At 44.1% G+C, this 17827-nt stretch overlaps 1 protein-coding gene across 2 annotated transcripts in view; it reads left to right on the forward strand.

The window, feature by feature from the left end:
- Positions 1-5786, forward strand: part of LOC140388340 (cadherin-related family member 3-like) — a 132094-nt gene extending 126308 nt beyond the window's left edge. For both annotated transcript variants that reach the window (XM_072472342.1, XM_072472341.1), the window contains one exon: positions 1498-5786. In XM_072472342.1, coding sequence (XP_072328443.1) covers positions 1498-1673 — 176 coding nt within the window. In that variant the 3' untranslated portion in view covers positions 1674-5786. The remainder of the gene's footprint in view (positions 1-1497) is intronic.
- Positions 5787-17827: the final 12041 nt, after the last annotated feature.

Here is a 17827-nt window from a genome sequence, read left to right on the forward strand (position 1 = left end):
TACAGACAGGTTTTAATATTAACACGGATTACAAAGTACATCTGAAGTTACAATGGTTTAATAAAGACAACATCCCTCTTAAACACACAAGATGAATGTGGTATGACACACTCCTCTCTGAACCCAAGTGAATATTTATGGATTTCTCCTCAAAATCCTCCCAGATGATTCTTGTGCCATAGCCACCTTGTCTCACTGAACACCAGCTTCAACACAAGTGACTTTAATTTCCGCTTTCAAAATCACACTTTCAGATCTTCTTATAAATTATGCAATTATAAATATTGCTGCCCTAACAAGGTTTTGCTTTCGGGTTTTACACCTCTCCCTCAGGTTTCCTTTGTCGGGAAGGCTTTTACACAAACTCAGAGGTCCAGCCATACGTTTCCACATTTATTCAAATAATAGTAATTTTTATTGTCACAAGTAGGCTTACATTGCAATAGAGTTACTGGGAAAAGCCCCTAGTCGCCACACTCCGGTGCCTGTTCAGGTACACAGAGGGAGAATACAGAATGTCCAAATTACCTAACAGCACATCTTTCAGAACTAGTGGGAGGAAATCAGAGCACCCAACGGAAACTCACGCAGACACGGGGAGAGCATGCAAACTCCGCACAGACAGTGTCCCAAAGCCGGGAATCGAACCTGGGACCCTGCTGATGTGAAGCCACAGTGCTAACCACTGTGCTACCATGCTGCCCTTGATGCCTCCTAAACTGTGTGTCTCCTAATTATGTCTCCTAAACTGTAATAATTTCTCACAAACCTCAATTCGACTGAAGATAATTTTCTGGTCTCTCATGATCCAATGCCTTTTCAACTCTCGTGAATCTGTAATCTGCTCTGGTTCCCAGTTTCCTCGATTCCGTTAACTCCAGACTTCTTGGAAACTTCTCTTTATTTCTCTAGCTTCCTTAACTAATTGAACTTTAGATTTCTAGCATTTGTTTCCTTAACCATTACTCCAGAGTATGGATTTTCTTCAAGCAAGGCTGAGAGAGATATTCCCTCTTTAGCCTTCTAAAACCAACAGTTTCTAGCAGTGCTGTGATAGCTGTCTTCTCTCTCACTAAATATCTCCAATTACAATCAAATTAGCTGAGCTAAAATGTAAAAGCTTCTCTACCTTCCAAGGCCCAGTTGCTAAGCAACCGCTGCTGGTTTATTTACCTTTCACACCATAGCCCTCTCTAAGCACAATCAAATCCCAGTTGGAATTGAAACCGACCCACACACATACAAACACCATTGTCCAGCATGACTCTAAGTAGAGGTTTTACCCTTCCAGGCACGTCAAATTAAACCCATTCAAAACTATACCTCAACTCTCATGTTTACCAATACAAATATAAATTCCTTAAAACTATCTTTGTTTTCCAAACAATGTGCAATTCACAGAACTACTGAGTATTAATTCAGGTTTTGTTTTCTATTCCTACTATTATATCTGAGTAATGATGTCCCCATTGAAAATAATAAATGTGTTTAATTCAGTTACAGGGAGGTTGTATGAATACAACAGTGCAACAGGAGCAAGGAAGTGGAAGGAAGCTAATGAGTCAAATGAGACAAGTGTGAACAATGTACCAGGGAAAGCCGAGTCCGAGAAAACGCAGGCACCAGAAAATAATGAATTATTTCAAGGAATAAGAAAGGAAAATGCTAAATAGATATATGCCCTCTTTTAATCAATAATTCGCTCATTTGTATAATCTGCACAATTCTGTTGAACAATTTACAATTTTAATTAATAAGTACATATAGCATTTTGTTCAGTGATATAGTTTTAATTATAAAACAGAAACGGATTTTGAAATGTGATTAATATTGCTGATTTGAGTGTGATTTATTTTCAGCCAGTGAATGCATAGAATGCATAAAACATTAATCTTCAGCCCACAAATATATTTTATTATTATATTCTAAGTACATTAGAACTTTGCAGGGATGTAAAAGAGCTCTTTGCAATCAATCACAACTTAATATTTAAAATGTTTTAAGGAGCAATGAATATAATGAAAGTTTAATGAATAATAAAAACAATTTCCTTGTCATTATCACAATTTAACTAACTTACTGGCCCATTTGTTAAGCCTGTGCTTTTGTTGGATCAACTGTTAACCATGTGGGTTGCTTTCCTTTTTGCAAGTGATCACAGTAGAGATTTTGTTTAAATGTGTTGATTGTATTTGTGCCTTTGGAGTTAATTATCTCAAATACCCCGAAAATCAATTCTATTAGACTGCTTTATTCCCAGATGATGTTCTTTTTAAAAAATATATATTTATTCAAATGTTTTCAACAAATTTTCAACAAACCCCCCCCCCCCCCCCCCCCCCCGCCCCCCAACATAAAGAAAGAAACAAGAACACAACAATCAGAAGTTATACATTGGATTTCCCCCATATACAATAACCCCACATATAACATTTAAAAACACCAGTAGGGAAACCCCCCCCACCTTCACCCAAACGCCACCAGATGATGTTCTGTTCTTGAGATATTCATGAATCGCTGGGAGGAAAACACAAATAAACTGGGCTAATTCTCAGCAGAGGGAAACAATCACATCTGGATCACATTTGGGGTAGAAGCCGCAATGTGTCCTGCACATTATCCAGTCTGAAGTTGGAGCCATGGGGCTGCAGTCAGTAGACCATAAGACAGAGGAGCAAAAGTAGCCTATTCAGCCTATCCAGTCTACTTTGCCATGCAATCAGATCACAACTGATCTGATATGAAAATTCTCAACTCCATTTTATGCACTGTAAAAGCATTATGCGACACCCGCCTGACCCAGATACTGGAATGGGCATGCTTTAAATATCATCGCAGCCATGAACCAAATCCTTTATGATTGACCTTCTGTGTATTTCCAGCATCTTTTATTACATTTTAGATTTCCAGTATTTGCCATTTTATTTTTATCTTACAACATGGAGGACTTGTGCTGCAGCTGATACTTCAGTTCGCACCTACATATTGTTTTAGTATAATTCAGTGGGAAAATGTACCTTTTTTGCCAGCAAAATTAGGCAAAGGGTTTCCTACTGGTTTTTCACCCAAATCAACGCCCCCCCCCCCCCCCACCCCCATTCCATTGTGCTTTTTGGCACTGCCTGTGATCCAGTTACCAAGTTTTAAGTGACCTCATTTGTAAAATTAGAACGAGGATCGTGAGCTTTGTCCTTTTGAATCTGAAAATTTCCCAGATGGGTTAGACTGTGCATTCTTAGTTACAACTGAGATGTGTGCAGGTGAGGAGTTTGGGAGCCTGTTATTAAAACACATACCTTCATGGGTGCTGGGCATCACTGGATAGGGCAGCATTTGTTGCCCATTCCCAATTGCCCTTGAGAAGGTGATGGTGGACCAAGTTCTTGAACCACTGCAGCCCATGGGGTGCAGATGCACAGTAAATGCTGAAGGGAGTTCCAGGATTTTGATTCAGTGACAGTGAAGGAACGGCGATATGGTTCCAATCAGGATGGTGATGGTGTGTGACTTGGAGGGGAACCTACAGGTGCTCTTGTGTTCCCATGTGTCTGCTGTCCTTATTCCAGGCCGTGGGAGTCACGGGTTTGTGAAATATTGTGGAGCTTTGGTGAGTTTCTGGAGTGTATCCTCTATATAGCACACACTGCTGCCATTGTGCATTGGTATTGGGGGAGTGAATGTTTAGGTTTGCAATGGCTATTTATTGAATGTCGTCGGGTAATGGTTAGACTCTCTCTTGTTGGAGATGGTCATTGATGGCACTTGTGTGGCTGAATTTCACATGCCACATTTTCCATTGATCCTTAACGACTCCAGTCTTGCCAGGGCTCCTTAATGTCAGTCGGTCAAATGCTGTCTTGTCAAGGGGATTACATTCGGTGCTTACTGAGCTGACAACCATTCTTTGCAGCAATTCACAGGTGTACAAACCATCATTCTATTCATCCATGGGTTATGGCCATTTCTGGCTAGGCCAGCATTTATAGCCCATCTCTAATTGCCCATAAGAAGGCGGTGGTGAGCTGCCTTCTTGAAGCGCTCAAGTTCATGTGTTGTAGGTGCACCCAGAGTGGTTTTAGGGAGGTAATTCCAGGATATGGACCCAGCAATAGTGAAGGGAATGGTGAAGGGCAACTAGGGATGGACAATAAATGCTGGCCTAACCAGCGACATCCACTTCCTGTAAAATGAATTAATAAAAGTATACATTTCCAGTCAGGATGGTGAGTGACTTGGAGAGGAACTTCGCAGTGGTAATGTTCCCATGTGTCTGTTACCCTCGCCCTTCTATATGGTAGTGCTTGTGGGTTTGGAAGTTGCTAATGCACCATGGGGAGATCCTGCAGTGCACCTTCTAGATGGTACACACAGCTGCCACTGTCCACCGGTGGTGGAGGGAGTAGATATTTGTGAATGGGTTGCCAATCAAGCTCGCTGCTTTGTTCTGGATGGTATTAAGCTTCTTGAAGGTTGTTGGAGCTGCACCTATCCAGGCAGATGGATAGTATTACAGTTCTCTCCTGATTTGTGTCTTATAGATGGTGGACTTTTAGACTTCAGTCGGTGATGTACTTGCTGCAGCAATCCCAGCCACTGACCTGCTCTTGTAGCCACAGTATTTATACGGCTAATTCAGTTAAATCTCTGGTCAATGGTAAACTCTAGGTTGTTGATAATGGTGGATTCAGTGATGGTAATGCCATTGAATATCAAGGGGCAATGGTTAGATTATCTTTTGCTGGAGATGGTCATTGCCTGGCGCTTGTGTGGCACAAATCAAATTGGCTGAAGACTGGCATCTGTGAAGCTGGGGACCTCCGAGGAGGCCGAAAGGGGTCACCCACTTGGCAGTTCTGGCTGAAGATTGTTGCAAATGCTTCAGCTTTATCTTTTGCACAGATGCGTTGGGCTTCTCTATAATTGAGGATGGAGATATTTATGGAGTCTCCTCCAGTGAGTTGTCCACCACCATTCCCGACAGGATGCTGCAGGACTGTAGAGCTTAGATCTGGTTTGTTAGTTGTGGAATTGCTTGGCTCTGTCTATTACTTGCTGCTTATGCTATTTGACACACAAGTAGTGCTGTGTTGTAGCTTCACCAGGTTGATACCTCATTTTTAGGTATGCCTGGTGTTGTTCCTGGCATGCTCTCCTGTGCTTATCATTGAACCAGGGTTCATCTCCTGGCTTGGTGGTAATGGTGGAGTGGGGGATATGATGGGCCATGAGGTTGCAGATTGTGATTGATTATAGTCCTGCTGCTGCTGATGGCCCACAGCGCCTCATTGATGCCCAGTCTTGAGTTGCTAGATCTGTTTGACGTCTATCCCATTTAGCACATTGGTAGTGTGTCAGGTGGATGTACGTTTAAGAAATGGGTGTTTATCAAATAGCTGCAGTGATGTCAGTGTGTGGGTGGAGCTGGTCTGTCTGTCTTTCACTTTCATTTTTGAGCTGGCAGATGCAGTGTGTTTTTGGTTTTGTTTTCAGAGGTGGAGAGTTGCATTCAAAGCAAGCAGCTGTATATTGATCTCTCTCTCTACAAGCTAAAGCATACCTCCAGATCACTGATGATTTCAAAGTAATTTCTGTAGAGCATTTAAACCTGCTGTCTTTATTTTAAAAAGGATTTAACTTATGGATGTTGTTTGGGAAGTTATTGAGGGTTACCTTTGGAATACTGTATTTGGGAAAGTATCAGTGTTTGTAGTTGATAATCTGTTCACTGTGTGTTTATAAAATGTTAACTGGATTCATATAATAAATATTGTTTTGTTTTAAACATACTTTAGCTCTCTGTTGCATCACACCTGTAAAGTGGGCCCTTGTGCTCCCCATAACCAAAATCTATTTAAAGTTGTGGGTCAGGTGAACTCCATGATATACGTTGGTGTTCTCTAAACCCTGGCCCATAAGAGGTGTCACACAACATGATGGAAAGTATCCTTAATGTGAAAATGGGACTTGGTCTCCACAAGGACTGTGCGGTGGTCTTTCCGACTGATATTGTCATGGCCAGATGCATCTGCGGCAGGCAGGTTGGTGAGTATAAGGCAAAGTATGTTTTTCCTTATTGGTTTCCTCACCGCCTCCCACAGACACAGTCTAGAACCTGGCCAGCTCGGCCTGTGGTGGTGCTACCGAGCCACCCTTGGTGATGGATATTGAAGTCTCCAGAGTACATTCTGTGCCCTTGCCACCCTCACTGCTTCCTCCAAGTGTGTTCAACATGATTAAACAGCTGAGGGGTGGGCATGCAATATTTGATACCCTTGTTTGACTTAATGCCACAAGAATTAATTGGGTTTGGAGCCGATGTTGAGGAGTTGTCCCAGGGGTAACTTCCTCCAGATTGTACACCACTGTGCCGCTGCTACCCCTGCTGGGTGTGTCATGCCAGTGGATCAGAACGTACCCAGGGTTGGTGATGGTGGTGTTTGGGACATTATCTATAATGTATGATTCTGTGAGTAGGGCTACACCAGGGTGTTGCTTGACTACTCTGTGGGACCGCACTCCCAAATTTGACACTAGCTACCAGATGTTAGTAAGGAGGACTTTGCAGGATCGACAGAGCATAGTTTGTCATTGTTGTTTCTGGTGCCTAAGTCAATGCCGGGTGGATGTCTCAGTCTTTTGAGACTTTTTCACAGTTTGATACAACTGAGTGGTTTATTAGGTTATTTTAGGGGGCATTTAAGAGTCAACCACATTGCAATAGGTCCGGCGTCACATGTAAACGGACCAGGTAAGGATTTCCTTCCCTAAATCCCAATCCCACCCTCATAGAAAACCCAGCAAACAGGTATAGAATCCAGAGAATCCCTACAGTGCCGAAGGGGGCCATTCAGCCCCTTGAGTCTGCACCGACCCTCTGATAGAGCACCCTACCTACCCCACCCCCCCGCTCGATCCATGTTACCCCACCTAACATTTGGATACAAAGGGGCAATTTAGCAAAAGGAGACCATTCAGCCCATCGGGTCTGCACCGACCCTCCGAAAGAGCACCCCACTTAGACTAACTAACCCCACCCAACCTGCACATCCCTGGACACTAAGAGATCATTTATATCATGGCCAGTCCACCTAACCTGCACATCTTTGGGCTGTGGGAGGAAACTGGAGCACCATGGGAAACCAGGAGCAGACCAGGGGAGAACGTGCAAACTCCACACAGAGGATTGCCCAAGGTTGCCGAACCACCTCTCTGCATTCCGACTGTCCCGCTCCCTGACTCATCATTTCTCCCACTCTTCATCTAACCAGCTTCCCGACTCACCACCTCTCCTGCTTCCCACTTCTCTTACTCTCTGCTCCTGCTACTCCCGACTCTCTGGCTCACCGACTCTCCCACTTCCTGAATCTCCGGCACACCGACTATCCAGCTTCCTGACTCTCTGGCTCACCGACTTTCCCGCTTCCTGACTCTCTGGCACACCGACTTTCCCGCTTCCTGACTCTCCGGCACACCATCTCTTCTGCTCTCCGATTATCCAGCTCACCACCTCTCTGACTCTTCGATTCTCTACCTCTCTTGCTCCATGACACTCCGGCTCATAAGCTCTCCCTCTCCCCAACTCAGTACCTCTCCTGCTAGTCAACTCTCTGGTTCATCAACTCTCCCATTCCCTGACCCTCCGACTCACGCCTCTCCCATTCCCTGACTCTACGCCCCTCCCATTCCCTAAATTTCCCGCTTATCACCACTCACACTCACCGAATCGCCTGCTTACCTGCCCTTCCCCCACTCTAAATCTCCGACTCACCGCCTCTCCCATTCCCTGACTCTCCGACTCACCTCCTTGCTCAGTTTCCAAACCTCCAGCCTTTTCCGCTGCCTTCCCCTCTGATGTGAGGTTGGTGAGAGGAAATGTCAGTAAGCTGGAATGTTGGTGCAAGGTTGCTGAGGAGGAGGGGGGAGGGTTGGTGAAAGGGAACGTCAGCAATGACCGCGAGGGAAGGTCAATGAGATGGAAGTTCAGTAGAATCTGTGACGGTCAGGGAGCCAGAAAGACTGCTCCAAAATGGCACCAATAGTGTCCAGAGGAGGTTTATAAGAATGATCCCCGGAATGAAGGACTTGTCATATGAGGAGCGTGTGACATTATAGAAATGTGCAGCATGTGAAAAGTTAATGTCATGTTACAATTAGCCACTAGATGGAGCTAGAGACAGTACTATAAAAGGCACTGACTCTTTGGCTTCTGGGAGTGAGTGGAGTAGAGGAGAGGAGACTGGAGAGGATAGAATATAGTTACAGTTAGTGGATGCACGGGCAGCACGGTAGCATTGTGGATAGCACAAATGCTTCACAGCTCCAGGGTCCCAGGTTCGATTCCGGCTTGGGTCACTGTCTGTGCGGAGTCTACACATCCTCCCCGTGTGTGCGTGGGTTTCCTCCGGGTGCTCCGGTTTCCTCCCACAGTCCAAAGATGTGCGGGTTAGGTGGATTGGCCATGCTAAATTGCCCATAGTGTCCAAAATTGCCCTTAGTGTTGGGTGGGGTTACTGGGTTATGGGGATAGGGTGGAGGTGTAGACCTTGGGTAGGGTGCTCTTTCCAAGAGCCGGTGCAGACTCGATGGGCCGAATGGCCTCCTTCTGCACTGTAAATTCTATGATTCTATCTATGATTCTATGAGTGTAGTTTAATATAATCTATTTGTTTACTATAGGAATAAGTGTCTAACTTTAATTTAAGTTGTGTAAATAAATTTAGCTTTGTTGATGAACCTAGCTTCAAGTGTCTTTGTGAACACTATGTTTCCCATTCTGAAAACAACCTTACAAACATCACCATAGAGCGGTTGAGGAATCTTGGTCTGTACTCGATGGAGTTTAGAAGGATGAGGGGGATCTCATTGAAACTTGCAGAATACTTAGAGGTCTATATAGAGTGGATGTAGAGAGGATGTTTCCACTAGTAGGAGAAACTAGAACCTGAGGGCAAAGCCTCAGACTGAAGGGATGATCCATTAAAACATGGATGAGGAGGAATTTCTTCAGCCAGAGGGTGGTGAATCTGTGAAACTCATTGCCGCAGAAGGCTGTGGAGGCCAAATCACTGAGTGACTTTGAGACAGGGATAGATAGGTTTTTGATTAATAAGGGGACCAGGGGTTATGAGGAGAAGGCAGGAGAATGGGGTGAGAAACATATCAGCCATGATTGAACGGCAGAGCAGACTCGATGGGCCGAATGGCCCAGTTCTGCTCCTATGTCTTATTGTCTTATACATGTCCCTACATCAGATTTAGCGCCAAATGACATTGAAACAAAACTCTCAGCATTGAGCGCAAATACAAGCCCTTTAAATGACTGTTGTTAAAGTGAAACAGCTTAAAATGGGGAATTACCTGCATGAGGATCTGTCATCTGCCTGCAGTAATTTTTTGACGTGTATGTGACACATGTTCAGTTGAAGGACAGATGGTGTATCTCTGTAATGTGCAGTATGGGAACATAACTTTCAGGAATTCGTCATCCATGGCATAACAACAAGATAACAGGCAGATAGGACCATCCCGACGTATTACAGACTCTATATATATATCGATCACTAAGGTGTAGATATAATGAAAACAATTCTGGATAAAATGTGTGAAAATCTAACAACAAATGGCATGATACATACCCTGAGGCGTAAGCGATCAGGTTTTATTGTGCAGTGCCATCTCTGGTAATAAAAATGTTTCATTTATGCCAAATCATTATCGATCTTCAGTTTTGCAAATGGGTGCTTTGGAAAGCAACACGGCATATTCTATATTTAATTTAGTATGCTTAATTCCTATCAACAATTCAAATTGTTCAGCTATCTTAAAGGAAGCTATATTGAACCATACCTTAATTAAAAATACAAAATACATACTGTAACATTGAACAGTAAATTATCATTTGTTCATACAATTGTTTTAATAAAGATTACTTGGAACAAGAATTTGTTTTAGTTGTCACACAAGAACATAATTTAAAATAATAGAATCAACAGCATGCTGGCACAGTGGTTAGCACTGCTGCCTCCCAGCACCAGGGACCCAGGTTCAATTCCCACCTTGGATGCTGTGTTGATTTGCACATTCTCTCCGTGTGGGTTTCCTCCTGGTGCTCCGGATTCCACACTCCAGTCCAAAGATATGCAGGTCAGGTTGATTGGCAACGCTAAATTTCCCCTTAATGTCCAAAAGGGTTAGTTGGGGTGACAGGGTTAGGGTGGGGAGGTGGGCCTGGGTAGAGTGCTCCTTCGGAAGGGCGGTACAGACTTGATGGGCTGAATGGCCTCCTTCTGCACTGTAAGGATTCTATGACTTCTAAGTGTTAATTTTGTCACAAATGCCATAAATTCCTTCAACTGAAACTCCCCGTTTCCCCCTGCTTGTGGTATCTTCAAGAATATTGCTCACTTGGACACTTGCGCTTGTAAAATGGGCACCAATTAATTTCTAGGCCATGCAGTCTTAAATTTAAGGCAGGAATATATGAGGGAACATTTTGTGTTTTCATTACACTCAGGTGGTGGGCATTTATTGGTGACTCACCTATGCTCTTATATATAGGTGCAGGTGTTAATTTTCCCCTTGTCATAGCTCGCATGAGGCCCACGAGGAAACCATTAATCAATATCCCCGTGGGGCTCATGGAGTACTAGCTTCCCAGATAGATGCGGAGGCCCACACAGCTGGGGCCTATTAGAACCAAGCATAAAATGTAAAGGGAAACTGACCAGCTTCTGGACAACACTGTTTGAGATGTTTCAAGATGAATCATTATGCTTCTCAATGCCAATCATCAGCAAAGTATCTCCCTCCTACACACAAGAAGAATTACAACGTGAGAGCAGTTGAAACAGATGAAAAAGTCAATTCACCACAAGATTTTCCCAAGATGATGACATTTTCTCCTTGGAAAATACCTTCTTTGTCAGAGTGATTGAAGCATCAGCGAAGACAGATCTTCACGCAAAAAGGACAGATCTTCAAGCAACAAAGAAAGTTCTTCACGCAACTAAGAAAACTCTTCAAGCACCAAAAAAATTAACAAGTCAACATCGTTAGCAATGAGTGGATGATTATAGTATGTATCAATAATTGTCCTACAACTTTCAAATTAGATACAGGCACTTCAGCAAATCTTCTCAATTCCAAAGACTTGTCTACTATCAGAGGTGACTACGACATAGTTCCTGCAGAACGCTCATTGAAAGATTACAATGGCAATCAAATTATTTTGCATGGCTCGTGTTATCTCAATGTCAGTAACGGACATTCACAAAAAGTTAAGGTTTGAAATAGTGGGTGATAACCGATCTTCAACCATTGGGTGCTCAGGCATGGAAAGATTTACAGCTCATTCAGAGAATCTTCTTGAATACTTCTGAGGCATCTTCAATACAAGATGACATCCAGCAACTATTAAAAGAATACCCTGATGTTTTGCATAGCATCAGCAACACGGTTGAAAAACTCAATACGACTCTACTCATGGTAGATCAATCCAATACCATGATGCAATGGCAGATCATTGATACATTGGATGACAGCAACCTGTCAAATAACCAAGAAGAAAATGTTGCCACACAGAGAGAACAGAACGACTCCGTTGAGAGAGCGCTGATCATCTCCACAGAGTGAACACTGCACGACTCCACAAAGAGAGGGTTGAAAGGCTCCACAGAGAGAACGATGGAAGCAATTCAAGACTCCAGAGCGACAACCATGCATGAAGAGGACTATGAAGGTCTATCCACCTTATTTGAGCAACCAGAAGCAGACTATGAAAGTCTACCCAGCTCATTTAAACAACTGCAAGAAGACAATGAAAGTCTACCCACTGTCTGTAAGAATAGTGACACAGAATTCACACCAACAGAATCAATAAATGACATTGATGCTCATCTACAATTGTTTAAAGAATTACTTCCTGCATCTGATCACAAACTTCAATAAATATGTGAGGAGACACAGAAGAATGCCACTTTGACCAGAGTAATGCATCACTTGCAAAATGAATGGCCAAAAGGTCACAGTCCACAATACCAGAGTATACAGTCTGAACTGACGATGTATTGTACTGCAACGTGACAGAATCCTCATTCCAGAGAGTATGAGGTCAGAAATGCTAACTAGACTTCACGAAGGTCATCTAGGCATAGAGAAATATAAATGCACAGCCAGGCAATCGATTTATTGGCCAGGTATTAATCAGGACATCACAGACATCATTACTTCCTGTTCCACCTGCCACAGTCCGAAGATGTGCAGGTTAGGTGGATTGGTGGATTGCTAAATTGTCCTTAGTGTCCAAAAAGATTAGGTGGGGTTACTGGGTTACGGGGATAGGGTGGCGGCATGGGCTGAAGTAGGGTGCTCTTTCCAAGAGCCGGTGCAGACTCGATGGGCCAAATTGCCTCCTTCTGCACTGTAAATTCTATGATCTATGAACAACATTCTATTTCATCACTGAGCAAGAACATTAAACTTCTTCCTCACCATTGAAATTAAGAAGATCTACACGAAGGAGAAGAATGCCAAATCGACTTACTCCATGAACTTTAACATAATTCTAGTGTTTGCTCTGCTGTGTAAACCACTGCATTTCTCATGTAAATTTTCTTATGTATACACAAGAAAATGTAAAACAAAAAAGGGATGGAGTGATCTCTGTATGTACTAATACATGCTCAGACTATGTTAAGCTAATACAGGCAACTGCACACTAAACGGCCACACTATCAAGACCTATATAAATGTTTTCTCGCTCTTTCCTCGAGGAGTGTGTGTCTGGAGGGCAGAGAGTACAATAGATATCAGTAATTATCTTTATCTTATTTAATAGTTTGATCAGTTATTTGTTTGTTACTAGTTTAGTATTAAGTAAAAAGAACTCACGAGATTACTTTATATTACTCATTAAATTACTTTATCATAACTGGAAGACTACAGCGATATTTCAACAATAAAAAGATCGTAATATAACAAAACCTTCTGTTATAATGCAACATTATTGGTTCAACATGGCTGTGCGGTCTCTCGGTGAGTTGGTATCTGACTATTCGGCCCATCAAAAGTGGTTGGTAGAGCACTACGAGAGATGTCCCTCTCAGATATGTTGAGGGATATGCTCAGTTGTGGAATATATAACAAGGCCACACAAAAGAAGCTGTTAACGGAGCCCCTGTTATACTTGAAACAGGACTTTTAGTTGTCACTATTCCAAGAAAATGCAGAGAAAGGGGTAGTCTGTCTGGCTCTGTGGAGATTACAAACTCACGGTGAACAGGACTTTGTGCCTGGACTGTTACCCGATGCCCAGTGTAGAAGATTTAGACGCAAAAGTGGCTGGTGGGTGCTTTTTTACAAACCTCGATATGAGCCATGCCTATTTTCAGGATGGAATTGGATTCCGTATCCAGGAAATATGCAATTATAAGCACCCAGAGATGGTTATTGGAGTACACCTGCCTCCCACTTGGGCTCTCGTCAGCTTTGGCAATCTTCCAGTGAGTGACGAAAGGTATTCTTCAAGGTCTGCCGAAGATGGTTGTATACTTAGATGATGTATTCATCACAGGTGCCACTGATAAGGAACACATGGACAACCTGGAGGAAGGGCTCAGTTGGCACTCCCAAGTGGATGCCCAGCTGAAGAGGAGCAAGGCCGTGTTCAGAGCAAAGATAGTAACATACCTAAGGTACAGGATTGACAGGCATGGCCTACATCCTGTGGAGGAGAAAGTTTCAGGCCATAAAAGGGATCCAATTCTGAGGACCGCCACTGAACTCCAGTCATTTTTGGGCCTGTTGAATTATTTCTCCACATACTGCTAAAGAACATAGATAGAACATTACAGCGCAGTACAGGCCCTTCGGGCCACGATGTTGCGCCGACCTGTGAAACCACTCTAAAGCCCATCTACACTATTTCCTTATCGTCCATATGTCTATCCAATGATCATTTGAATGCCCTTAGTGTTGGCGAGTCCACTACTGTTGCTGACAGGGCATTCCATGCCCTTACTACTCTCTGAGTAAAGAACCTACCTCTGACATCTGTCTTATATCTATCTCCCCTCAATTTAAAGGTATGTCCCCTCGTGCTAGACATTACCATCCGAGGAAAAAAGCTCTCACTGTCCACCCTATCCAATCCTCTGATCATCTTGTATGCCTCAATTAAGTCACCTCTTAACCTTCTCTCTAACGAAAACAGCGTCAAGTCCCTCAGCCTTTCCTCATAAGATCTTCCCTCCATACCAGGCAACATTCTGGTAAATCTCCTCTGCACCCTTTCCAATGCTTCCACATCCTTCCTATAATGCGGCGACCAGAATTGCACGCAATACTCCAAATGCGGCCGCACCAGAGTTTTGTACAGCTGCAACATGACCTCATGGCTCCGAAACTCAATCCCTCTACCAATAAAAGCTAACACACCGTATGCCTCCTTAACAACCCTCTCAACCTGGGTGGCAACTTTCAGGGATCTATGTACATGGACACCGAGATCTCTCTGCTCATCCACACTGCCAAGAATCTTGCCAAAAGCCCAGTACTCTGTCTCCCTGTTATTCCTTCCAAAATGAATCACCTCACACTTTTCTGCATTAAACTCCATTTGCCCCCTCTCAGCCCAGCTCTGCAGCTTATCTATGTCCCTCTGTAACTTGTAACATCCTTCTGCACTGTCCACAACTCTACCGACTTTAGTGTCATCTGCAAATTTACTCACCCATCCTTCTACATTCTCCTCCAGGTCATTTATAAAAATGACAAACATCAGCGGCCCGAAAACAGATTCTTGTGGTACACCACTAGTAACTGGACTCCAGTCTGAACATTTCCCATCAACCACCACCCTTTGTCTTCTTCCAGCTAGCCAATTTCTTATCCAAACTGCTAAATGACCCTGAATCCCATGCCTCCGTATTTTCTGCAGTAGCCTACCATGGGGAACCTTATCAAATGCTTTACTGAAATCCATATACGCCACATCAACTGCTTTACCCTCATCCACCTGTTTGGTCACCTTCTCAAAGAACTCAATAAGGTTTGTGAGGCACGACCTACCCTTCACAAAACCGTGTTGACTATCTCTAATCAAATTATTCCTTTCCAGATGATTATACATCCTATCTCTTATAAACCTTTCCAAGGTTTTGCCCACAACAGAAGTAAGGCTCACTGGTCTATAGTTACCGGGGTTGTCTCTACTTCCCTTCTTGAACAAGGGGACAACATTTGCTATCCTCCAGTCTTCTGGCACTATTCCTGTAGACAAAGGTGACTTAAAGATCAAAGCCAAAGGCTCAGCAATTTCCTCCCTCGCTTCCCAAAGAATACTAGGATAAATCCCATCCGGCCCAGGGGACTTATCTATTTTCACACTTTCCAGAATTGCTAACACCTCCTCCTTATGAACCTCAAGTCCTTCTAGTCTAGTAGACTGAATCTCAGTATTCTCCTCGACCACATTGTCTTTTTCCTGTGTGAAAACTGATGAAAAATATTCATTTAGCACCTCTCCTATCTCCTCGGACTCCAAGCACAACTTCCCGCTACTGTCCTTGACTGGCCCTACTCTTACCCTAGTCATTCATATATTACTGACATATCTATAGAAAGCTTTAGGGTTATCCTTGATCCTACCTGCCAAAGACTTCTCATGTCCCCCCCTGGCTCTTCTTAGCTCTCTCTTTAGGTCCTTCCCAGCTAACTTGTAACTCTCGAGCGCCCTAACTGAACCTTCATGTCTCATCTTTACATAAGGCTCCTTCTTCCTCTTGACAAGTGTTTCGACTGCTTTAGTAAACCACGGTTCCCTTGCTCGACTACTTCCTCCCTGCCAGACAGGTACATACTTATCAAGGACACACAGTAGCTGTTCCTTGAACAAGCTCCACATTTCCATTGTGCCCATCCCCTGCAGTTTTCCTCTCCATCCGATGCATCCTAAGTCTTGCCTCATCGCATCATAATTGCCTTTCCCCCAGATATAACTCTTGCCCTGCGGTATATACCTATCCCTTTCCATCACTAAAGTAAACACAATGGAATTGTGGTCACTATCACCAAAATGCTCACGTACCTCCAAATCTAACACCTGTCCTGGTTCATTACCCAGTACCAAATCCAATATGGCCTCGCCTCTCGTTGGCCTATCTGCACACACTGGACAAAAAGTACTCGAACTATAGCGTTTCCAGTCAATATTTGAGAAGTTAAAGTCCCCCATAACAACTACCCTGTTGCTTTCGTTCCTATCCAGAATCATCCTTGCAATCCTTTCCCCTACATCGCTGGAACTTTTCGCAGGCCTATAGAAAACCCCTAACAGGGTGACCTCTCCTTTCCTGTTTCTAACCTCAGCCCATACTACCTCAGTACACGAGTCCTCATCAAACGTCCTTTCTGCCACCGTAATGCTGTCCTTGACTAACAATGCCACCCCTCCCCCTCTTTTACCACCTTCCCTGAGCTTACTGAAATATCTAAACCCCGGCACCTGCAACAACCATTCCTGTCCCTGCTCTATCCATGTCTCCGAAATGGCCACAACATTGAAGTCCCAGGTACCAACCCATGCTGCATGTTCACCCATCTTATTCCGGATGCTCCTGGCATTGAAGAAGACACACTTTAAACCTTCCTGCCTGCCGGTACACGCCTGCAACTTTGAAACCTTACTCATGATCTCACTACTCTCAACCGCCTGTATACTGGAGCTACAATTCAGGTTCCTATGCCCCTGCTGAACTAGTTTAAACCCTCCCGAAGAGCATTAGCAAATTTCCCCCCCAGGATATTGGTACCCCTTTGGTCCAGGTGTAGACCATCCCGTTTGTAGAGGTCCCACCGACCCCAGAATGAGCCCCAATTATCCAGAAATCTGAAACCCTCCCTCCTGCACCATCCCTGTAGCCACATGTTCAACTCCTCTCTTTCCCTATTCCTCCTCTCGCTATCACGTGGCACGGGTAACAACCCAAAGATAATAACTCTGTTTGTCCTAGATCTAAGTTTCCACCCTAACTACCTGAATTCCTGCATTACATCCCTTTCCTTTTTCCTACCTATGTCCTTGGTACCTATGTGAACCACAACTTGGGGCTGCTCCCACTCCCCCTTAAGGATCCCGAAAACACGATCCGAGACATCACGCACCCTGGCACCTGGGAGGCAACACACCAACCACGAGTCTCTCTCGTTCCCACAGAATCTCCTATCTATCCCCCTAACTGTGGAGTCTCCAATGTCTAATGCTCTACTCCTCTCCCCCCTTCCCTTCTGAGCAACAGGGACAGACTCCTTGCCAGAGACCTGTACCCCATGGCTTACCCCTGGCAAGCCCCCCCCCCCACCCCAACAGTATCCAAAGCGGTATACTTGTTACTAAGGGGAACGATCACAGGGGATCCCTGTACTGACTGCTTCCTCCCAGCCCCTCTCACCGTCACCCATCTATCTTTATTCTTCGGAGTAACTACATCCCTGAAGCTTCTATCTATGACCACCTCTACCTCCCGAATGATCCAAAGTTCATCCAACTCCAGTTCCCTAACGTGGTTTCTGAAGAGCTGGAGATGGGTGCACTTCCCACGGATTAAATCAGCAGGGACACTGACGGCGTCCCACACCTCAAACATTCACCAGGAGGAACATTGCACTACCTTCCCTGCTAACCCCTCTAGATAAAAAAAGAAAAAGAAAGAAAGAGCTTACCTGTTATTCGCTACCCTTCTCAGCAAGCACTCACTCAGCAACCTCTGCGCCCTGCACGATAACACCAGCCAATGAACTTATTGTTTTGCTGTGATGTCACTCCTGAATG

The sequence above is a fragment of the Scyliorhinus torazame genome, chromosome 13 (genome assembly GCF_047496885.1).
Source record: "Scyliorhinus torazame isolate Kashiwa2021f chromosome 13, sScyTor2.1, whole genome shotgun sequence".
Taxonomy (NCBI): Eukaryota; Metazoa; Chordata; class Chondrichthyes; order Carcharhiniformes; family Scyliorhinidae; genus Scyliorhinus; species Scyliorhinus torazame.